This window comes from Toxotes jaculatrix, chromosome 6 (genome assembly GCF_017976425.1).
Source record: "Toxotes jaculatrix isolate fToxJac2 chromosome 6, fToxJac2.pri, whole genome shotgun sequence".
Lineage (NCBI taxonomy): Eukaryota > Metazoa > Chordata > Actinopteri > Toxotidae > Toxotes > Toxotes jaculatrix.
In genome coordinates, this window is record NC_054399.1 from 8,523,881 (window position 1) to 8,548,813 (window position 24,933).

Here is a 24,933-nt window from a genome sequence, read left to right on the forward strand (position 1 = left end):
GAGTGCATGCCTGCTGGCCAGCATGTCTGTGTCATGTACCAACAGCAACACATACACACACACCACACTGACACACGCTCACAAATATGCACTCCTTTAAAACACATAAACAGGTTGACATTCACGTAAGCATTTCGTAATGAAAGGAAATCTGTTATTACTTTTCAACCTGCTTGCATGAAAGCTCAATGTTCTCAACTGCAACTTTAACTGAAGGGTGGAGGAGAGGAAATGAACTGATGATGCAGAGATGAGATGAGAACGATAAGGACCGCCATGAGACAGAGCTCTGAGAGGATGCCATGGTTTCTTCCATCATGTGTGTGTGTGTGTGTGTGTGTGTATGTGTGTCCATAAGAAAGGAGTCTTTCTCCACAAGCTGACCAGCTGCTCCCTATACTCTTGTCCCCATCAGGCAGAGATGATAAAGAGCAGAGCTGACAGGAATAAAAACAAACAGTTTTCACTTAATGTTGTTAGCTTCACTGCAGGCTCAGCTCACCTCCCCTCCTGTCTCTGTTTCTTTGCGCCTTTGTATTCCTCTTCCACCACTATTTTCTCTTTCTCTTTCAGTGCTTCTTTGTTTTTCCCCCCACCTCAGTCACTTTTTTCACTTTCTTTCTGCCCACCAGGAGAGCTTTACAGGCTGCAGTGGCAAGCTCACACAGTCTAAATATTTAAACGTGGGGAATCACTTTAAAGCTTCTAACACTAAAACCACTGAGCCTTCCCTCCAGCCTTTCTGACATGGACTGGTGTCAGGCCCACCACGTGCAGCAGTCGGCCTCTGGATATGATCTCCTCCAACTCTCTTGATCTCTGTATTTGACCAGAACGTCAACCAGAACCTGGACGTGAACAGCCCCCGTCAACAGCAGTCACTCATAACACCTCAGTATGGTGCAGGGAGACAGTCGGACGTCGTACCGCATGCATAGGAAGTGAAGTCATTATGGAGATGAGGAATGAGTGAGAGATTTGGGAGGGTGAGGGGAAAGACTCCAGATTGTCATAATTGCCTTTCTACAAAGCCAGAACTGAGAGGTGGAATTTACCATCCTGCTTTTTTAGGTTTACACATCAAGTGAAAGCAGTGCTCTGTTTTCAAGGCAGCGGTTCAACTATTTCTGAAACGCCGTGGGTAGTTGTTTCTCCGACTCCACTCTGTTAATCCAAAGGCTGCTGTGTGATTTATAGAGGGATCCCGGAGCTGTAAAACTGTAAATGGAAATGCACAGCAAGGCGCGGGGATGCTGGGCTTATTAAAATCTTTGCTGCATTACTCATGTGTTGTTCGAGGAAGGAGCGGTAGTGCTACGCAGGATTAGTCTAAAGGTTAAAGGAGGAAGCTTGTGACTGGAAGGTTGCCGATTCACTTCCCCGGACTGGCAGGATTAAATCTAGGTGGGAAAAGTGAAAAAGCAGCACTTAAACATTCTTCATCAACACCACTGCGGTGCCCTTGAGCAGGGCCCTCAAACTCTGCTCAGTTCTGACTGTGGTTGTGCTGGGCAGCTTCCTGGTGTGTGCAACTGTGTTAAATGTGATCAGGGTTTTCCTGTGTAAGAGAGGTTGCCTCTCAGCAAAACTACCCTGAATAAATAAAGAATGGGGAAAAAAAGGTAGAGAGAGACTTTCCACTATAACTAAACGTACTGAAAGCATACAGACAAATGCCTGTGACACACATAACAACAGACAGCAGACACTAGTTGGCACATTAGCAGTTGACAAATTAAAAGTACGACCTGAATAAAATTAAAATTTAAAATTAATTCATAATAAATGCAGATGCTAGAGTATGAAATATATGTGGACCATAGACCATGATCTTTGCAGTCACCAGATCTCAACTGCTGCTCACTCGCTATAAGCATGCTTCCACATAGTTGCTAGGCCTGTTAAGTTTTCGGTTCTCGCATGGCACATTTATCAATGGGTCTTCAGTTTCACACAAAAGTACACACAAGCAGGCTTCCTATTTCTAGCCGACAACCGTGCATTGTCAGCTAAAAAACACTACTGTCAAAAGCACATTCTGTCAGCTACAGCATGCTAGCATAAGCTAATACTAAAGCCATCTCTAGCTGATTCGTTTTAAAAAGACAACCCTGTGGAAATGTTTTAAATATACACGTGGCCACATGCATAATATAATGCTAAAGGTCTGGAGCTAAAGCTCCATCTCTGAGGTAAGAAGTCAGATTATTCACAAACTGACAAAAGATATAAAGAAAATGTAAAGGGGAGGACAGAGCTATTACCATACCTTCAAACCCTGATATAGTAGCATCTATGCTCCCATGCTGAATATTTTAGTCCTGAACAGCTTTTTTTTTCTTCTAACATAGCCTGTAACCCAATAAAACAATAACATATAAATAACATGCTCCTTGCCTTTGGAAATAATGCTCAGTTACAAGCTCTACGTGCTAACTGTTGCAGCTTGCATTAGAGCGCACAAACGCAGTTTTATCCACACTTTTGTCCTTGTTATTTATTTATTGTTTTTTGAAAGATAAAAATAGGACGATTATTGTCAATTAACCAACTATGACTGTGATGATGACTAAGATTTTGGACCAACATGTGAGCCATGGCCCTCTCCACCATTCTCCTGGAAGGATGGCGTTCATCCCTCCTGTGGAGTTCAGAGACTTGTAGAATCTTTTCAAAGGAGCACTGAAGCTGTGCTAATGGCTCGTGGTGGTCCAACACCTTACATGTTACTTTTTCCTTTAATTTGTCACCCATTTGACACCTACACCCTTACTCACACACATTCACAAACACTTGACGATGAGAGGAATCTTCCCCATCATCACAGTCTGTGTACACTCTCAGCCTGGAACACGTTTCCAAACAAATCTACAGAGGAACACGCCCTTGTCAACTATAAAGTGGCGGGTTGGATTTTTATTTTTCCTCTCCGCTCACTGGGCTTCTCTCATCACTGTATCCCCTCTCTTTCTCTCTCTGTTTTCCCTCATCTTCGCACCCCTCTTTCATCTGTTGTTCAAATGGCTTGGAGGCAACAGCTTGTGTTTGTTTGGACCATGATGTAGCAACAGTACCCAGCATGCATTCTAGCTGAGTGGAGGGTGTACGTCAATGCAATCCATCTCGCCCTCTGGTCACGCTCTCTGTCTATCCTCCCTCTTTTTCTTCACCTCCAGTCACTCCCTCAGTCCTCATGCAATATCTATCCCCTTTTTCTTCCTCCCTCTTTTTTTTCATTAAATTGCATTTTTACTTTCTCCCTTTTGTTGTCTTCTCTCATCCTTTTTTAGTGGTTGTGTAATTTTCATTTGAGGTGGTCTGCTTGCAAACCATGTGGGATTTTTTAAACCACTAGTGCATATCGGTTGATCCATTGTTTACATGGTGTAATTGCAAACACATTTGTTTGTACAAAAACTGAAAAATAACATAATTCTCTTCCTGCATGCTTATTTTCATTTTTGGATCAATCTCCCATACCAAACTGATCGCTGTGTTTCCATTCTCTTCCTGCTCCACCACCAGCTTCGCTTTGCATTTTGAGGCTTGTCTGGAGGGATGTAGAATGGAAAAGAAAGAGAGATGAATGTATAGAGAAAGGAGACAGAAAGGGAGGGGTGAGGAGGCTGAGTCTGGGATGGAGAGAAGGGAAAAAGGGCTAGAAAGATAGAAGGAGGAGTACCAGCAAAGGCTTGGTGTGAGAAAAAAAAAAAGGTGCTGACATGGCTAGAGTCTGGGTGGAAATGAAAGAAACATGCTGCAACACCTCTTTTTGCAACACACACTTATGCATCAACACAAAATAGTAGCGACTGAATGTACTCAACTTGTCCCTCTGTCTGTCTGTGTTTACTGTTGCCACTTTTTGTCTCTGGCTTATCCAGACGTAATCATGTCCTCTGAAACCATCTTTGGTTGTCTGGGTGTCACTGTATTTCTGTCTTCTAGCCTCTATTTTTTTTGTCTTTCAATGTCTGTCAGTTTTTCCCCCCTCTTCTCTCTCTCTGTGAGGTTAGTGAAAATCAGGGATGGAAAGGTTAATAAAAACAGAGTAACTGGGTCATTAACTCTGCTCTTAGGAGCCACAGGAGGGGAAACACCCTGTCAGGTATTGTACACACTACAAAAAGTCACGGTTGCTCCTTTTTTCTAAAGAAAATATTTAAGGCATATCTGCTTTATTAGAGTGATGACAGCAGACTGGCAGGAAAAAAAATGATTTTTGGGTGATATGTGAAAGTGGTTTGAAGCCACAAGTCCACAAGTTACGTTGCTTGAGTCTCAGGTTTACTCTGAGCCACAGATCACTTGGTAGATTAAACACTGTGAAGTAAATGATGATGAAGATTAAAGCTGTGCTCCAATTCAGTTCTGAAATTTCATTGATGCTTTTGAGTACGTAGTTCACACTGGAAAAGTCGGTATGGTTATTTAAAAATGCTTGAAGTTTGAGTGCACGGTTGAATTTGTGTCCCTTTGAACTACTGTCCAATCAACCCTGTGTCCTAGAAATTACATGTATATTTGTCAAATATATTTTGAGGAGAGGATTTCAAGAGATAGAAGCAATGAGGATGTATGGGGGCTGTTGACATTGGGGATGGTCTGCATACACTGGAGATCAGGGTTAATATCCTGACTGCAGCACGTGGTTAGATTTAGGCAACAAACACTCTTAAATAAACGTTAACAAGTAAGTAAACACATCCTGTCACATGCTTTGAGGCACTTTTGACTTTTTTAAGTATTTAACCAATACCGTGATCTCGCCCCAACCCTTAACCAAGAGCTCTGAATGCCTGAACATAACCATAAAATGTTCATGGAAAAAGAGGAGCTGCTCACAGCTGCAAAACATCAAAACAATTTGCAGATGGTGGTGATATAGCTCTAAGAGAACTTTGGAAAAGAAATAGTAGGGATTAAATCTTTGCAATAACACTTTGCTTTTTCTTAATTAAGCTTAATTGGCAGAGGCATTTCAATGTCGTGCTGTCCATTTTCTATTATAGTCTTTTAGTAAAAAAGAGGAAATTAGAATATAGTACATTCTGTATTCATTTAATATGGGGTGTGGCATTTGGACATGGTGTATGTTTATTCTATTTTGCTTTGCTCCTTTTCTACTCATTTCAGATAAACTTTTAATTGCCAGAGGGTTTTGCTTAGGAAACACTTACCAACACCTGATGTTTATACCAGAAAATATGGAACCTTTCAAGATAAATTTATTGGCACAAAAATTGTCACAAATTTCTGCTCTAAGTAAGTATCGATAAGAATTTTACACACAGCAGCAGCAGCATGTTTTAGAGTGTGCTACCAGTGCAGCCAGCCTGCAAGCTGTACATGCAGCAGGGGAGCGATTAGGAGTCAGCTGACCTCTCATTACATCTTGGCTAATGCAACTGTTTGTTGGGCCTGCTTTCTGCTTCAGAAGCACCACACTGTTTACTGTCTGGATACTCCACAAACAAACACACTAGGCCAGCCTCCCACACAGCAATGCAATCATCTGTATGGAAAGAGCTATTATCTCTGTACCCAGTCGCTCACCCACACACAGGGATGAACCACAAAAATACACAGAAACAAACAATAAACACGGCACTTTTGTAAGATGAAAAGCTAGTGAATAAACTTTTTCCAAAGAACCCGATTTTGAGGAACGGAGAAAAACATTTTTGTTTGTTTGACAAATTGGGCCAACTCGTGGAGAACCGTGCAATCCCTCAATTTAAGTTCAAATGTGGAAGTTACCAAATTTTGAGAAGGGGTGGTTTTAACCCTAAGAATGACAGTGTGTTTATGTGTGTGAGGGTGCACATGTGCAAAAGTGTGTGTTTGTCTGTAGTATGTTCATGGTATTTTTAACTTTGTGTTGCAGACAGAAGTAAAGTAGGCTGTTTAAAGAGTGGGTGCATGTTTACAGGATCCGGGACACAACAAATGGAGTTTGTACTCAAAACAGTACTCAGCAGATTGAACGTTTAAAGAATGTCAGATTTACAACAGGTGTGTCTCAGAAATGGAAACCATGTGGTCGTTTGGAGGTTGTGAAGGCAAACTGCAATTTAATCACACAAACAAACAAACGCACATGCATATACTTCTCTATATGTGTGTGTGTTTGTGTCTGTGTGTGTGTTATTGTGACAGCAGAGCAGAGGAAATCAAGTCAGCACATCAAACAGTCAGCTTGACCTCACGCCCGGCGAACACACACAGGAGGTGTTCTTCTCTGCCCCTGGCCCCCAGAAATTAATGAAATAGCTGCTTGACACAGATATGAGTGTGGTTGAATCTGTCAGCATGCAGTCACTGAATGAGCTGACTTTGGCTCCAGCTACTTTTTAGAAGGGATGAAAGAAAGAAAGAGTGAAGAATGTTAGAGAAGATAAATTATTCTCGGTGGTAATTATGCAGGCATTTGTGTAGCTGGATTTTTTTTTTTTTTTTGAGTGTAGACATTTTAGCAGTAAAAACATATCAGAAAAAAAAATTTTGAAACTGATGATGAAAAGTGATTACGATTACAAGTTATTGCAATTCATCCATCTTCTCACTCCGCAGCCTATCTCAGCACTGCCATAAATGTCTGTACAAAATTTCCTGGCAGGCTGATGAATAATTGTTGAAAATATTTCCCTCTCAAACAAGCTGGTGGGTTGGATGGCAAATCGAACAGTGTTGCCATCCACAGAGTTTGTTTTTTTCTTCATTTTGTTGTTATTTTTCCCATTTAAGGATTCTACTTTAAAGTCTTTCCTGTAGGTACCTTTTGTACAAAAAAAAATGTCCTCACTACTGCCCACATGAGGATATTTAGTCTTCATAGATAAAGAAAAACAAGAACACACACAAATACATACACCTTCCTTTACCCAGTCAAAACCTCACACTCTCCCCTCTGTGTAATCCCATCTGATCTTGCCGACACTGTTGTTAGAAGCCTCCTCTCACTCCGCAGCCGATCCCAGCGCTGCCTTTGAACTCGGCTGCCAAGAAAGTGTAACACCGCGTGCCTCTTTCTTTGACTTTCAGGAATGATCAGGAACATTATAATGATAAAATTGGCAGGGGGTGAGGAACTGAGTGGGAGCAGAGGGCCCTGACAAAAAGCAAGCAAGAGGCTCGAATATTGTCAACGTGTTGTTAATAAGCCGCAGGAGAAAGCTGGGTTGTGCGAGTGTTTGAATTCCTGTGTGTGTGCAAATTTCTGAATGTGCATGTTTGTGTATATGTGTGAGCACAAATATGAATTCCGTGTGTGTGTGTGTGGCAGGGCGTGATGTCAGAGTACATTACAGCTTATTGCTGGGTTGAGTGACACGCAGGATTATCTGCTGATGGGAGAAATAAAAAAAAACAAAAAAAAAAACAGCTTTCATCAGCATGGGGCTGGGGCCCACATGTTTGATGTTAGGCTGAAGGAATCATATACAAGGTGAGGGAAAGGGAGAGAGGGGTGGAAGAGAGGCTGGAGGTTGAATGCCGACAATATGGGGTCATTACAGAGCCACAAGTAGGTCCAGTAGATGAAGGGTGAACTTGCATTTGAACAGTCCCTGTTATCTTACAGATCCTCCACAATCCTGTGCCTTTCTTCTGTCTACAGCTGTAATGTCACTGCCACAATCTATAAATATCCCCATACCTTGGCCAGGGATAGTTACAAAGCATCTTAGATGGGGGAGGCCCACTGAATACTGAGCACTTCCAATGCTGAAGACCCCACGTCCAAAGCAATACTCTTTGAGGCTATATATATAGTATCACATGGTGGTGATAGAGGAAAAGTCAGGGGATCATCTGAGTTAATGGGATTCATCCTCAGAGGACTGTGAATGTCCCCTCACAATTGTTCTTGATTCTCATGACCCGTTTTTTCTTGGTCTGTCTTTGTTTTGTCAACTGTTAGGTCACTTCCTGGGGAACCACAGTGTGCTGGACATCCTCAGGCAGGAGGGCTACGAGATCGTCCACATGCCCTCCGATCACCAAGAGCCAGTCACAGAGTGAGTTAAGCAAGGAGAGGTGAACTATAACGGATTACAGATGAAGCAGTGCGGGTTACAAAGAAACCAACAAAAGTCTGTTACTGAAAAATGTAATACCTCTTATTTAATTTCTGAGGCTAAATTATGATTTCAGATTTGTGCAGGGAATCAGTCACAGGTTACACTTTGAAACTAAACCATGAGAATCTTCTAACCTGACAACATAATGGATGGAAAAAGACAAGGGAAGGGTGATTATGTATAAGCATCACGTTATGCTAATGTGTGACCCTGACAGATTCTATCCAAATTGTGCTCTCTAACAAATAAAGGTAAGCTATGCAGGAATCCTTTGATAGCTCATCAGCTCCCTCACCTTCCTCCCGTGCTCCCTCCCTCTCTGCCCTGCCTGCCAACAGCAAGCTGCCAGTGGTGGTTCTGTCTGTTCTCACCAGCCACTGGTACCACAGTCAACACAAAAACAAAGACACACATGTGTATGTAGGGTGAGTGGAGTGATGCACAGTGCCAAGGAACAGGGCCGCAGGGTTGCACACATACACGCAAACTCACACACCTCACACAGAGGCTTGGCTTCTGTCCTGCAGCATTTCTACACAAAAAGCTTCTACAATCCCTCTTTATATCACACTGTGTGTGTGTGTGTGTGTGTGTACCCTTTGGCACAGAACAACTCCCCTCTCACCTCAGGGGGGGGTTGATACATGGGCCCATAAAATAGTAACAACAGCCACTTGAATCAGGGTGAAAATGGAAAAACAAGGCACAACAAGGGGAATCTCTTTAAAAACAGTAAAAACATCCCCGTCCCTACATCCAGTCGGGGTTTTTACAAACTTCTCACTACAAATTACAGCTGTAAACGTAGCCTCCCTATCTCCCTCCGCCCCACAAGTGTTGGTCTTCAGCCAGTGGTTCTGGTTTAAAAGCTGACAAGTGGACTGACTTACTGTGGTCACAAAACACTCGCGTATGCTGCACACACACACACACACGCGCACACACACACACACACACAGCCACACAGACACCATTGGTTGGCTCCCTGATACAAGGTGATGTGACAGATGAGGAAAAACACCACAAGATGGCTGCATGAGAGGTGTTTATGAAAGCTTTCAGCCTCAGACCTGAAGTGTTTCAACCCGACTGGCAAAGGGTCTTAAAGAGTGATTATATGACTGACTGACAGAGCAGACTACAGCTGGGTTTGGCTCCACCATAGCTTGACCACAGGCCTGGAGCTATCATCACCCTAACCAAGCCATCAAGACCTGGATGTGGGTTTCTGAAGCCTTTAGTAGAAGTGGAGACCATCTAATTTCTGATGACCTGACTGACAAAGCTAATTATGAAGCCGTGGAAATAATGACAGTCCATCATATCATGTTTAGTAATATGAAAATCTGACATCAACATTTAAAAAAAAAATCATGTCACAGTATTTTTTACTTTCCACTGCTTGTTTCAATGTACTTGATGTGTATAGTAGGTTGATGTTCCACCTTGAAACACATACTGACAGGAAAAGAACAAGAGCAGAGAAAGTATGAGTAATGGGTGGAAGAAAGGGGAGCGTGGCAAAAGTTTTCAAGGAGGCCGGTGTTTCTGGGTGGTCTGCTTTGGACAGATGTCGGTTTTGACGCAGCAGTACGGTCACAAGAGTTACAACTTCCTCTAATGTTGCCTGCTGGGTATTTCTGCCTCTCAGTACAGAGTTTATAGAGCAAGACATCCTATGTGGTGTTCATGTCCTTGATTGAAGTTGGAGGTTGTAAGTGGAAAGCAACAGACTGATTAGAAACCACAAACAATAATAATATTCACTGCTAGGAAGTCTGAAGTATTAGAGAAGAGAAACCTGTCACAAAAATCCTCTTTTGTCATCTATAGGTCAAAGGTTGAGGTGACACCTTTAAAAACCTGGGATTTATAGAGAAAAAAAAATAATAAGTGGCCTTTTAATATAAATATAAATATAAATATAAATATAAATATAAATATATATATATATATATATATATATATATATATATATATATATATATATATATATATATATATAAACTGACTTCATATCATCCCTGTCCTGTCATTCCCCTGCTCCAGGAATAAACCAGTTGAAGAGCCTGCAGCAGGGTCCAGTGAGGAGAACGCTGACACTAGCACAACATCCCCCATGAGCTGGCAGACCAGTCCGTCAGAGATGGAGCTGGAGCTCGGGGACCCAGAAAACATCCCTGGACTTGGAGATGAGGAGCTGCCTCACATGCTGCTCCCTGACAGCCTGAGCCAGCTGGAGGAGTTTGGGCGACACAAACGGCCTCGCAAAGCTCACCGCGGCCATGGGAGACCACGCCTCTTCAGTGACCTGTGGGTTCGCATCGGGGACGGGTGAGATATCTATTAAGACAAGCTGACTGTGGTGATTTTCAGCTCCTTACAGTCATTTTTAGAAGAAGCTGGAGCAATGTGCATGTCAGTGCAGACTTTAATACAGACACATGACCAAGAAAAACTTGTCTTTAAAGTATTTAAAGTAAGATCTGTGAATGTCAGAAGAAGAGAAAGACATTATACTTGAACACAAAGTGACAAATGTATATCTGGAAATTCTTTTGGCATAAAATTGAGTTCATAAGGTCTTAATAGGTCATCATGGACCATTACAGAATGATATACAGACCTTTTCAGACAGGGCGGCATTTGTTTTTCATTTATAGTAAGTTGGAGTTGCACTGCAAAAGACGTTTTAACAATAATACCTCTATAGACACTTATTATTTTCTTGTAAAATGTCAAAACAATGAAAAATGCCAATCACAAGTTCCCAGAGCCCAAGGTGGTGTCTTCAAATTGCCTGTTTTGTGCAACTGAAAGAAAATACCCCAAAGGTTTTCAATTTACTATCATAAAGGACAAAGAGAACCAGCAAATATATGCATTTAAGAAGCTGGAGCCAGTGAATATTTTGCAAAAAATGGTGATTTAAAACAGTTGCTCAATTATCAAAATTGTTGCTGACGGTTTTAGATTTTATGCATCAGTCATTTCAATGTGTTGAAAAGCTAAAGCCTGATTTCATGTGTTTTTCCAGCACAACCCCTCTGCCTAATGTGAGGATAATCAATGGCTATGTGACAGTGGAGCCTCCTCTGACCCATCAAGAGCAGCGCAGACTGATAGAGATCTACGCCACAGAACGAAACCCCAGTCCACCTTCCTCCACTTCACCAAGTCCCAGCTCAGCTCAGCCAGCCTCAGTCCACAGCACGCTCACACTGTCTTGTCTTTTAGCCTGGATATTATCACACATGCTCTTTACCTCCTGACCACAAGACAGTGTTATCTCACAGGCAAACATCCAGACACTACTGCGTCCATAGCAGAGCAGTGGAATGTATGCGATAAACAAGGAATGACCATCAGCACATGCAGAAAAAGAGATGGGGGGATATTTTAGTCAGGACATGACGTCCTGAGGTGGGGACAATCCTGCTGTCAGCCTCCACCACAGGGAGGGATCAGCCCCAGCCTGCCAATATGGCAAGTCTCAAAATGTGTGGAATAAGCTCTCAGCCACGACAGAAGCAATGAACAGGATGTGTTGGACTGTAAAGGGCGGAGTCTTCAAACCTCATGAAAGTATTATGATAGAATAACAAACACAATGAAGACTTGTAATTTAGAAGAGTTTGTGTGGTGGAGTCCTCTACCTAATAAAAACTGTAATACTGTGTAGAGAAATAAGACTGACATTAGTAATGAGAATAGAACATACTAATAACAGCTATAACTCTGTGATACATGAGTTAAATGCATACAGTCAAGCAGTACTGTGTAGGACGTGGAGCACTCAGTTCCCACTTTTGTAAATTGTGGATTTTGTTCATAAAGAAATATTGTATATTTATTATTTCTGGAAGAAAAGAGTATATTTTCTTGCTTTTTGAAGAAAAATGAAAAAATAAACTTTGAAAACTAACGAAGTGTCCAAGACTTTTTTTTTTTTTTCTCCAGTGGACAGATTATTTGGGTTGATATTAATGGCCATATCCTGGAGGCAAACTAGAATAAATCAGTAGGGAGACATTAGTGCAGAAAAACAGATACCCCCATCTGTGTACTTTCTATGTACATTCTTATTATTGAGGAAATTAAAGATATTTCAGTTTGATATTGAGTAATTACAGAAAACTCTGTGGATGCAGTATGTGGCACCAATTTAATTATTTATTTATTATTTGACTGGTGCAATGTAAATCAATGTGCCAGTGTTTAGTGAAATGTTTTACAGTTCAAGTTGGCAGATTTTAAAACATACAATTAATATATAAAGCTATAATGCTTTTACTCATTGTGAAAGTGAAGTAAACAACTCTTATGTAGAGCAAATACACATAAATGACATACTGAAAACATAACTTGCAAGTTGTGCAGTTGTGCAACAGGTAATGTCAATCTGCCACCTACTGGCTAAACCTAGGAAAACATCTAGACGGGGAAACTGACACCACTCACTCTGAGCCTGTACCGTGAGTATTAGGGTGGTATTAGATGAACTCTATAAGTGTAAATCAGGGTAATTCATCATAATCAATCAACAATTAAAATAATCATAAAATGTTTGAGGAAAAACACAATAACAATGGGCTGAACGGACACATGCTTATCACAGCACTCAATCACGGCATAATCACTGGTTCAGGACAAGATGGCTCAGGCCTGAGTGTTAACAGTTAACAGTTAAAAGAAAACAGGCAGCAAACTGGAGAAGTTCATCATGGTGTATCTAGTCATTCACAATGTTTTTTCCACAATTTTAAAGCTTTGTGGCACATTGTGTTAAGCATGATGGAGCTTCACCTTGAAAAATGTACATTTTACTTAATATACACATCTCCACAAAGATGTAAGAGCACAAGTACAGTCCTTTCCCTCACAGCCGAAAGCGAGCCATGGATTAATTAAAAAGCTTAATCTGTGCAATGAAGACAAGACTGAAACTTCTCAAAGGAACCATTTATAATGAATTAACCGTAACCCCAATGAAAATCAGAAAGAAGGTGAACTACACACTCAAAGCAGGTGTGGATGACAGTATGTGAGTCAAATTTTTAAACGGACATAAATTATACATTGATATGACTTGTAATTGAATTTAAATTTCGGCCTCAGTTTCTTTTTGATATCAATAGTTAATAACATATTTTGAATGTTGACTACACAGTCTCCAGGTTATAGAAACAGCTCAGAGGAAGAAAAGCAGTCACAGCTTCAGTTCTGGCCAGAAAAGAAAGATCAATACTCTCCAGTCCTTTCACAAGTATCATGTAGCTGCTGTTGTGCAGGTCACTTGACTCTTGAGGTGCTTCAGTAGAACGGCTCAGTGGCCAAAATAGCCTGGTTGCACAGCATGAGTCAGTCTGTTTGAATATGAATTATTATCTAAAATTTGAGTGACACTCTCACTACTCATACAATTAAAATATACATTTTCCTATGTTATTCTATAACACACTGGTCTTGGCTGCACTGCACTGCAATGCACTGCTGCAGTTTGTACTTCCACCACTAAATGGTGCTAGAGTCACATTATCATTTCAGCAACAACACAATCTGCACAAAGTCCTGCATGTGAGATGCTGTTTAAAAGGACCTGTAACCAGTGCCTGAGGACACACACAAAGACAGGTAGGCGCAGTTTTTTGGTTATTACGTTTGGATTTAGAATGTTCATATTTCAACCCAAAAAATTTAGAATAAAACATCAAGTGTTAATTTATCCTGTAAATGTTTAATTAAGCATTTTAAGTTAATGAAAACTGGACCTATTATTCTGATTCAAGCTTAGACGTCCACACATTTCAATGACAACAATGACAAAAAATACAGACTAAAGCATATTTGCAAATATTATGGAACTTCTACATTTACACTTAAGATATACTGATTTCTCTTAAACTGGTTGCATTCGTGTCACAGTTTTTGCAATGTTTGTCACATTTTCCTATACAAGTCACGTTTCCAGGAAACAAAAACCTGATTTGATACGGTTTTGCATTTACAAGAAAAATTAAATTATGTACAAAATATTGTATTTTGTTCTAAATCAGTTCACATTTCTTAACACTTTCAAAACAAGAACTTTTATTTAAGCTTGCATTGCATAATAACATAATAAAACGAAGGTTAGGGCTAGGGCTTTTTTAGTCACATTTATGATGTGAGATAAATAGTAGTTTTATTCATTTCTGTTTACCTCAAGTCATTTAAATGTATCTATACATTTTTTAAATCAATGAATCTCAAATAATGTAAGTTAGGAATTAAATTATTTTTAATTTTTTGAATGCAGTGTGTGGCTGTTACATATAAATATATACACACAAAAGATAATAAAAATATAAAAGTTCAGTATCAATAATTTCAAATGGAAGAGCAAATAAATTTAGTCAACCCCATAATTAAAACATTTTAGAGACTGAGCTAATTTATTGATGTGACAAAATTAATCAGTAAAAATAAAGTGAAATAAAGCAAATATGTGGGTTAACTTTGCCTAAAGTCCAGTGAGCTTAATTTTGATGTAGCTTTAAAGTGGCTACGTCAAGGTGCTGCCTAAACCTCTTGAGATGTTTTAATGAAATGCTTCTAATCAATATTAATTGAACAGTATCAATAATTACAGAGCAAATTTTAACTTCACACTTATCTTTCAGGAGAGCCTTCCCCTCTTAAACAGTTTCCACTTTAACGGGGAAAAAAACGTGAAGAGCAAGTTTTTTAGAACAAACAGCTTTTTCGCCCCTTAAGCCAAGACAGGACAATATTTGCCTTAGCTAGAATACCATTTTCCCTGGGCTTTGGGGTGTTGTTTGAGGGAGTGGGGGCCTTGACAGGGTGCTCTGAGGGCTGACCCTCACTCTGCCGGGGACACAGCACCAGCCGCATATAAATAAAAGATTACAGTGGAAAATCAATTTCTGAGCAAACTCATTAAAAATGCCCCTCACCTTAAATGATTCCCATTTCCTTCCATTCAACCTGTTAACGGCTAGCTGTCCCTAAGACCGACCACCCTACCCCCACATCCCGTCCACCACCACCACCACCACTGCCGCCTCGTCCTACCCTTCCCTCCCACCTCTCTTCCCTCCATCCTTCCTTTGCCCTGTTGCTCTCCCCTGGTGGTAATTACTTGCACAAGTCGTTTTTTGCCCTTTGATTTGCGCCGTTTCACAAATGAAGGTTAAGTTTGTTTAACCGTGGTGGATTTGCCAGTCATGTTAAAGCATATAATGTGGCAGGTCCTTAGTTTCTCCATATACCTCCGGCACCCCCTGGCCTGCCCCCACCCCTTCCATCTCCTTCCCTGTTGGACTAGGCCTCTTGGGGCGAGGGGGGGGCTCCAAGGTTAAGGCTTACCGGGCCTGAGGAAGCCTGCAGTGGATCAGGCTTCAGACCCATTGACTTGACTGAAAAGGGACCAGGAAGTTGTTAAAAAATAACCTCTGGTAAAAGGATTAAGAATCAAACTGCCGTGTTTGAGAGGATGTTAAGGTGATCTCTGCAAGTCGCTAAAAAAGATGGAGAAGAAGAAACAGGAGCAAGATAAGTGATCATTTGTTAAGATTTCTCCAAGGTCTGGAACCTAGAAGCTACATCTATTGACATAAATATTTTCCTTTACAATGTATACAACACATCTGACTCTGTAAATTGCTGGGGAAAGAAAAAAAAGGAGTAGAAATGCACACTGGCACAAAGACACAAGTGTCGCAGTGTTTTCACATTTCAGTACCGTAGTCTAGTCTTTGATCAGTGCCTCACAGAGAGTAAAAGTCACCGGAGCCAAGGTGAACATCGATCTCAGGCAGCTGGAGCTGTTAAGAGCATTTCAAGTGTGTGTTGCTTTGATTGTTGAGCTGCAGCTTGCACACTGATCACAGCCATAACACACAAAGGAGTATGTTATCACACAGCCAACACAACAGATGACTTTAACATTGACAGCGAGGCATTGTTGTCTCTCAGTTAATCAGATCTATTGTAGCAACACACATGTGTGACCTGAAAGCCACCTAAGGAGCAGCGGTTCTGTTGGGTTGTTGCTGAAGGATGTTTACAAAATGTCTTTTTTTCTTTCTTTTTTTTTTTTTACTCTGGATCTGTAATTATGTGTTGCAGGGAACGTCTGTCTACGCTAACCATGTCCTGTGTGGTGAATGTCATCCCATATTTCACAGAGAGCTTTGATTCTCTGTCTAGCCGAGGGCAGCCATAAAGCTCTGGGAAAACAAAAGTGTGTTTAGCCCAGGGGCAGATAGCTCTTCTCTCTTTAGATAATCCTGCTGATAGAGGAGGCAAAGCGGTGTTGTTTGGTGAGATCTGCTAACTCGCAGCTCATCTGTGTTTGTGCTGGTTGAGACATTATTCTCTCCCATTGTCCCAGTTCCCTTGAAGAGGTGTGGCTTTGAGCCGTAGGATTGAGCCCTGTGGCCTTATGGTGCCTTAACACGGGTCAGGTGCAAGTCTCCAAGGCTGAAATGTGTCTGCTGAGGGTATATCAAAGCTCTGTTCATAATAAAGGGGTCAGATTATACTGTGTAGTTTTGATTTTGATTAATTTTGTTTCACTGTGTAAATGAGCTTCTACTTGATAATTAAAATTAAATTAGAAATGAAACAAGAGAATAATTAAAGAATAGCACTGGTTTTATTTTAGATTTTCCATTTTTATCAATTCCCAGAGGATACCAAAACCATAAATTTATTTCTGTTAATTATTGTACTAGTAGGTGTTGTTTGTGTTGCTATAGTCTAGCTCATAACTCCGTGTCATAAAATCCGAATGACATCCAGAAACTAATGAAATACATAAAAAATAAATTTAAAAAAGGTCATACCGATGCAAACAACCAGCTTTGTTCATTCTGAAATAAGCGGGTGACTAAGTTTGCGATCCCTGGCAGACATCACAGAGGACATGCCCAGGGACACAGCTCCGTGTTTGCACTACTTTAGCTTGTAAGAGCTGAGAGAAATAAACTGCGCTGTCTTGACTCTGCACTAAAGGAATATGTCGCTCAATGCAACAGCATGCTGCTTTTATGTGTTTTTAATAGTTTATGGACAACGGCAGGCTTCTATGGCACTGAAGCATAAGTTGCATCAGGCTGCGGATGCAATACCTTTTACTAGAATGCATTTATGTCAGTTTTTATCTTTTTGTACACAGGATTTATTGATAGTAAAAAAAAATAAAAAATAATCCCAGCTTTATCCCCTAAGGTTGTTATGACTATTAAATCTGTGTACCATAGCAAATAAAAACCACGTGCATATTGTGCTAGAAATAAACTTGCAGTCTAAGTAAGAGGATAGTAAACACAGAGATGCTGCATTACTGGTTCCACATGTCAACATACAGTAAGGCAAAAATAGTTAGTTTTTGAGTGCAGAGGTAGAAGGAGTGAATGTGTACCAAGGAGAGTAAAGTAGGTACAAAGGAGAGAGGAATACCATGTGTATACGTGCGTGTGTGTCCTTGTGTGTGCATGGAAGGATGGTGGTGAGAGTGTTGTGTTTCACAGTTTTTTGCCATGATGCACTGCTTTATTATTCTGCACAAGGGGCACTTCACATGCGGAATGGGTTCTCTTTGATATCAACAGCAGCTTGAGGGAGAGAGTGCACTCAAAAACAGGCGCGGGCGAATTTATTCTGGGAAAAAAACAGATAGTTGTGTACTTCCCTGGCAGTGGTTGCCGCACATGCGAAGAGCCAACCGCTTTGATGCTCCAGCGGTGACACTCCACACGCTAATGAAATATGGTAATTACAGCCACATGAAAGCCCTCCTAGACAGAGATGGAGAAAGGGTATAAAAAACAAATATGACTTTATCCAAAGATACCCACTGTGATTAATTCTCCTTTTCATAAACATATATTTTATGCTGTTCACTTGCGACAAAGCAGTGTGGGCCATCAGTTGACCCAGGAACTGGCGAGGGGGAAAGGTCTGCTGATTAAGAACCCTATTGTTCCCTTTCAGTAGAAGACCCTGCCTACAGGAGAACACAGGATGGAGGAGTGTGGAAAAAAAAAGACCTCCGAAGAGAGTGCTCTCTGTGCTGCTCTAACTTAGGCCCTTTTCTTTGCAGCAGCAGATATTTTTTCCTGATTTGAAATTCACCCAATCTGGACTGCAAAACTAACTCCACAGCACCAACACTTGGCTCTGTCGACCACCTCAGAAGTCCCACTGGTGAAAAAGAAAAAGAAAAAACTCTAACTTGATTGTGGGTGGTAAGAGATTTAAAGGAAAGTATTATGTTTAAAGTTTACACAATGGAAATTTGAGCAATATGCCTGCATTTTCCAGTCAAGCTCAGATACTACACAGAGAAACAAATCAAAGTTCACAAGGGAAGGACCACAATTTTATTTAAAGTCACTCAGTTTTTTGAAAACGGAAATGATTGTATGATTGTGCTGGGAGCTGGTGAGAGGGGGCAGATATGGATGGATGGTAAATTTGGCAGTAGGACTTTTGAAGACGAATGAGGGACCTCAGGTTACTCCTTGGAATAAGCTGGAGACTGCTGATACAGTAGAGAGGAACAATTAGAAGAAGTAGATTTGGAATGGAGGAGGGATACAACACAGTCACGACACTACCACCTGCATGTCATGCATTTCACTGAAATAACCTCCCCACAAAACCTCCAGTATTTTTTGGCTATATCAGAGTGGAGTGATTACACCTTTATGGTGATTTTTTAAGCTGTAGCCCAAGTCCACTTTGCACAGAATTCATGACCAAACTTTGAAATTTTACTTGTATACTAGACACATTTTCAACAGCTAGCTGGAGTCACATGAAGCACTGCATGTCACTGAGGAGGAGGATGAGGGAGAGGCAAAGAAAAGGAGAACAGATACAGGGGTGGAGGAGGCCGTGTGTTTGACCATCACTGTTTGCTCACAGTCAGACGGGGGAAAAGCCCCCCATCCTGTCACACACACACACACACACACACACACACACACACTTTCGCCTTGCTGACCCACTCTCCCATGGGATGGAGCTAGAGGTCAGGGAGAAGGTGGAGGTCAAATGGGCTCTGATAAGGTCTGCTAATAGGACGGTGTGTGTACGTGTTATGTGTGTGTATTTTTGTGCACGTCTGAATAGCGGGCTGTGGGGGTCTGACCAGCTAACTGGGGCTAAAAGCTAAGTGAACAAACATACAGCGATGCACCGTGCTGATCCACGTGAGCGCAAAATACACACGCACATACACCACAAACTCATGCATGCTGTGTGCATGCGTGCACACTCTTTAAGGTCAGAGCACGGGGTGAGAATGTTAAATGGCCGAGCAGGAGACATCAAATATTTTCCTACCCATCACTATCAGCAAATCACCTGCCTGAAATCTTGAACTGCGTGTGTGTGTGTACATGGACGAGGGGTTGGCCAGGCAACATCTATAGGCTTAGCTGATGAAACTACTGAGACAAGCTGGCTTTATCATAGCACACATTGAGACAGATAGACATACAGACATGCAGGCAGACAGACAGACAGGCAGGGTGTGTGTGGGCGCCAGCAGTCATGGCACAGCAGACAAGACAGATGGAGTTTTGGGTGCATTCTGTGGCCGCTCAGATAGGAGATCATTCCCACCCTGTGTTACTAATACCCCCCAGTTCCTTTTATCGCTCTCCTCCAGGTGTATCTAGGTAACTCCAAGGCCAGGCCGCTCTTAAAACCACGACAGTCAAGGTAACAGGTAATTGCGGAATGGTACTCGTAAAACGGCCTGTTTGCTTACAGCTGAACTCCGCCCCACTTGTTTTAGATGCCAAACTTGGAGAGACAAGAAGCGAAAGCTTATAGGATGAGGTGACATGGCGTGGTATCTCTTCCTTCTTCTCTATTTCCTGCTTTGTCACACCCTCCCTTTTTCCCCCACCTTATATCACATTCTGCCTTCATACCAGTACTCTGTCTGAGGTTGTATCCCTGCTTTAGATTCTCATCCTCTTTTTTTTTTAAAGTCCCCTCGCTGTTTCTCACTGTCTTTATCTCTCCCACTCCCCCTTCTGTCCCCATATTTCTCTGACTTTATGAGTAACTCTGGCTCCCTCCCTCTTTTAATGTTTGATTCCAGGTGATAAGAGAAGACAGAGAGATGAGTCTGACTACACCGGTTGATGTGGTCAAAGGGCAGAGGCTGTGCTGGGGAGTGAAGGGGCCGGCTGCAGTCAATCAGTCAGTCCAAGCCGAGACTGGACCGCACTCAGCTTTTGGGCCATGAGTTGTGGATGGTGGCCCTCAGCCAAGCAGTCTGCACACAAGCCAGGAGAACATACATATTGAAGCAATTGTCCATATCTGCCTGAAGAGTCATTATCTGACAATCTATCAAGATATTGATCAGGAGTTTGTATATATCTACTGTCGCATGTACTTACCCTCTGAACAGCGATAAGATTACTTCTTCTCTTTGCACACAGGCCAATAAACACAAATAAGTGCACACACCCATACATGCACACATAGAAACGCATGGATGTGAACTGCTGCACGTAGACTGTACTGTATGTATATTTGTAGATTTACTCAAAGAAAAAAACTTTTGTATACAGACAAGCATGTACAGTCCACATGAATGGATGTAACCTCTCACACACACATACTGTACAGTTTACTGTCAAACACAATCACAGTTCATCTCCTCACTTTCAACAATCACTTGTTTGTTTCAGACCACAAACAAACAACACACTCCCCCACATAGTGGTCATTGACACAGACAGCAACTGAACTCTCCTCTGGCTCTATGCGTCACCCTCTCTTACTCTCCATTTTCTGCTCTCGTCCTCCCCATCCCCTCTCCCTCTTTGTCCTTCTCTTTCTCTTTCTTTCTCTCTCTCTCCCTTTCTCTCAGTTTTCATCTGATTTGATTCCTCACCCAGCTCCAGCCATTATAAATTCATTGTATGCTGTCGTGGCTGATTGAAGTGATGGGCTGATTCCTCAGAGCTTCCTGCCTGATGGAGGGTGCTATAGCAAATAGTCCAATGGGTCTGTTTAGATAACACTGACCTCTTGCAAACCATCGCCATGTCTGCTGTGAGTGAGCTTTGTGGGACTCGATGTCATCCCTAAGTGGAAGGACGGACAAAAAAGGAAAAAGGGGAGATGAAATAGACAAAATGGAGGAAATAAAAAACAGTGATTGAGTTAAAGAAAGAGGGAATGTGTTTGAAAGATGAAAGAAAAGAAAAAGAAAGATAGGGATGGGGGGGTGGGAGAGGGAGAGTAAAGGGGAGATCTCGGGTGGGCAATGATTTCAAGCGTATTGTAACTCCCACCTGCCCTCTCCATGAACAAAAGTGTTAGTCATCATCAGGGTGAATTGTGAGGGGAGACAAGGGGCTGCTTCGTTGGTCCCCCTGATCTGCATTCTGCCCATGGGGTTACCAGGGTAACGTGTACAGTACACCGAGGGGTGAGGAGGGTGAGGGGGGCATGGAGAGGGCACTCACCCTTTTCCTTGGAAATGGATATTCATGCCTTTGTTCTGCAGGGGTTACAATCGTGCTGATTAGGGAAAAAAAAATCTTGTTTAAACGGCCCGCCTTCGCTGCTGGCCTCAGACATCATGGGGCCGACAGGGCTTCACCTGGCCAACAGATCAGCATTCAAACACCAGTGTTCATTAAAAACAGGAAGATAATGGGAAGCACATTAATAACCAGTGAATGCAGACCACACATTTATCCAGGTAAAATAATACTTAAGACGGGGTGATGGGGGGCAACCACTGACCTTGTCTGTATGTCTTTATGCCTGTCTGGAAGCTACAGCATTCTCTGTGACGCAAAGACGGGCCAAATATTTCTTCAATCTCGATAATGTCTCTATTTTGCGCTGCGTATAAATTCATTATTTTCTGTGCATATGTGTGTGTGTCTGCTGGTAGTCAACCTGCACATGTGATCAGGCGTGTCCGCATGCAGCACGTATCTACGTCTGCATCTGCGGCCTCGTGTTTTAGCACCCACTTTATGATCCACATCTGAACACACATAGTCCATCTTTAAGTGTGCATTGAAAAACAATGGTGCTTGGTGTTATGCAACTCTTTGCACACACTGAGCCTGTTTTGAAAGTTAAAGGGGGGTGGGGGGCAATATTATGGCTCATCTTTGAAAGCTGCGGGCTGTAAAACATCATTGCAACTCCCTCATGTGACAAGATGTTTTACAATCATACCATTAAAAGCTATTGGGAGAGCACGGGCCTTACATGCTAGAGGAGGGTAAGCAGCAGCCAATGTAGGCGACTGACTCTTTCTCTCCTGACGCAGCACTGAAATCAGGGCATTCCTCATTGCCTGGGAGTGCAGCTGCCCTAAAATAATGTTGTTCTTTAATTAAACTATCTCTGCTGTGCAGTGTTAAGCGGGTGTGGGGGGGGCACAGAGGCTATGGTAACCAAATGGTTCAATGTGAATACATGCAAACAATGCATTGTGGGTTCTTTTGTGAGGTAGCTGTGGTGTATGCATGTGCATTCGGAAGAACTAGAAGTCTATGCATCGGTAATACGTGTCTGAGTGTGTGTGTGCGCACTTTCCAGACTCTTTGCCAATTAAAACAACCCTTCACTCAGTCAAAACATGAAACTGAATCTTGCAATCACAGTTATGAATCAACCATCAGAGCTCATTACAGGAATCAGGTGATCAGCCTCTGAAGCAGCTTCAGTTTACAAGATTAAACCCTGGAACAGAATGTTGTCCCCACTGTGCATAACCCAAAACTGAGGTCTCACCACATTAGGAAATAATAGAAGCATACTGTTTATGCATTATTATGTAGAGCCTGTATGTGTGCTATAAAGATAAGCTGCATCACTTAAATACATGTGATTTATAGATAGTTCAAATAATTGTTTTTCTTCACAAAAAGTCAACAAGAATTGTTTCCCCTTTGACTTCTACCTGCATTACATTCATTGCTTATCACTGGTGATAATACTGTTATTTATGTATTAATCTACATATAAGTTAACCTATCACTCTTGCAGAAATCAACTTTAATCTATTTGTGAATTAGGCTCCTGTTGATCCACTGGTTTACAGTGTGGACAGTGCAGTCCAGTACCTAAAATACTGCAAAAGAGAAAAAGTCAAACATAAATCAAATAAATGGGGGTTAATTTATACGGCGAGATTCACTGGGAGTTTTAGTAGGAGTTTGTGTCGGGATGATGGGCTGATACAGTACAGTAACTTAAGCCGGCAGTTTCTGCCGTCTATAATTTCTCTCAGCTCAAGTAGCGGTAGGTCAGACCGACTCATGCTGAGATTCGAGAGGAATAATTCCGCTATCTCCGTGTTGATCCGTGTCCTGCGGTTTCGTCCACCCGGCCTCAGGCATCTGCAGCCTGACAGAAAGTTGGCGCACAGACCACAGTCCAGTTTCCACTGAGGAATACTGAGACCAAAAAAAAATGCAAGTAAAGCAAGGCTTTCTGTCACTGCTCAAACAACAGCTACCTTGTGAAGTGGCTTGTAGTCCGATATGGTCTGTTGAAAGTAAAATATGGATAAAATATCACTGAGAAACATTCTGCTACTGTTCAGTCAAGAAGGGTCGACCTACTGTTATTGCTGATGCAGTTCAGCGGATGGGTTCTAATTTAGGAGGCTGCTGTCCATGTACTTCATCCTGCAGTCGCTAGGAGGAGATATAAATGAAGACAGACTACACTCCTCTTCAAGGAGGACTGAGCACTGCAAACTCAGCTTCAAATCATTAAGAGGCGTTCAATGACCCAACAACAAAAAGTAGGGACAACTAGACATAGCGGGATATATACAGATATAAATATATATAGATATCGATAGATAGATAAAGATATATTTATATACAAACATTTATGTGTTTGTTCGATAGATAGATAGATAGATAGATAGATAGATAGATAGATAGATAGATAGATAGATAGATAGATAGAGAATGTCACCTCTAATCTCTTCAGAGTTCAACCAGTGAGAAAAGGGTGTGCAGAGAAATAAATTATAGTTATGGAGAGCAGTTTTTAGAAAAAGGACCTAAAGAAAAATGTCATTGAGGATTCAAGATTTCCATTTGGCCGCCTGAAAGAGACTTAACACCAATTGTCCTGCTGGTCATCTCACTCGATAGAATGCAAATGGGGAGGTCTATAGGGCCCAGTGCGGGAAAGCCATTGATTTGAGATGAATACAGTGGCTACTCTCAGGCCCTTCACAGTTATTAGGACTAATAGAGAAACATAAAATAGTGAGAGAGAGAAGCACAGATCCGCACAAATGCTCTAAATAGCTGGCTACTCCACAGGCCTCTCTGAGAGTTTGGCTTGCAATTTGCATTCCTTTGTGTGACAACTTGTAATCCTCCCCTCAGCATGCCAAGAAACACACAACAGATTTATTGTCCCAGTCAACAAATCGTTTAGGTCATCCCAAACCTATTACTGCCTAATGCAAAGGGAGCCCCCCAGCCCCGTGTAACGCCTCGTCTCAACCACCGGAGGCTTGCAAACACAGACCCTGCACGGCCGGGGCCCCACAGCTCCACTGCTTTGTTGGCCCCCGGGTCTATTCAGACTTGATGTACTTCTGGAGCTTTATACCTTCTCTGAGCAGCTTGGGAGGTTGGGAGGGACAGAAACCATGGCTGGGACTCAGACAGTTTGGTGTCAGGACAGCAGAGCTAAACGGACATGAGGTTTTTCACCGCTGCAGGCCCACACAAGCTGAGCTGAGAGTTCACACATTTAAAGGGAAAGTTTGTGAGAAAAGAATGTGTACTGCTGAATAATTACTTCAAATCAGTGACAT

General features: G+C 41.9%; 1 protein-coding gene across 1 annotated transcript in view; it reads left to right on the plus strand.

Moving 5' to 3' along the window:
• Positions 1-11,995, plus strand: part of trabd2b (TraB domain containing 2B) — a 61,887-nt gene extending 49,892 nt beyond the window's left edge. Inside the window, exons 5-7 of the mRNA XM_041039449.1 lie at positions 7,922-8,018; positions 10,131-10,415; positions 11,119-11,995. Of these exons, the coding sequence (XP_040895383.1) occupies positions 7,922-8,018; positions 10,131-10,415; positions 11,119-11,353 (617 nt within the window). The 3' untranslated portion in view covers positions 11,354-11,995. The remainder of the gene's footprint in view (positions 1-7,921; positions 8,019-10,130; positions 10,416-11,118) is intronic.
• Positions 11,996-24,933: the final 12,938 nt, after the last annotated feature.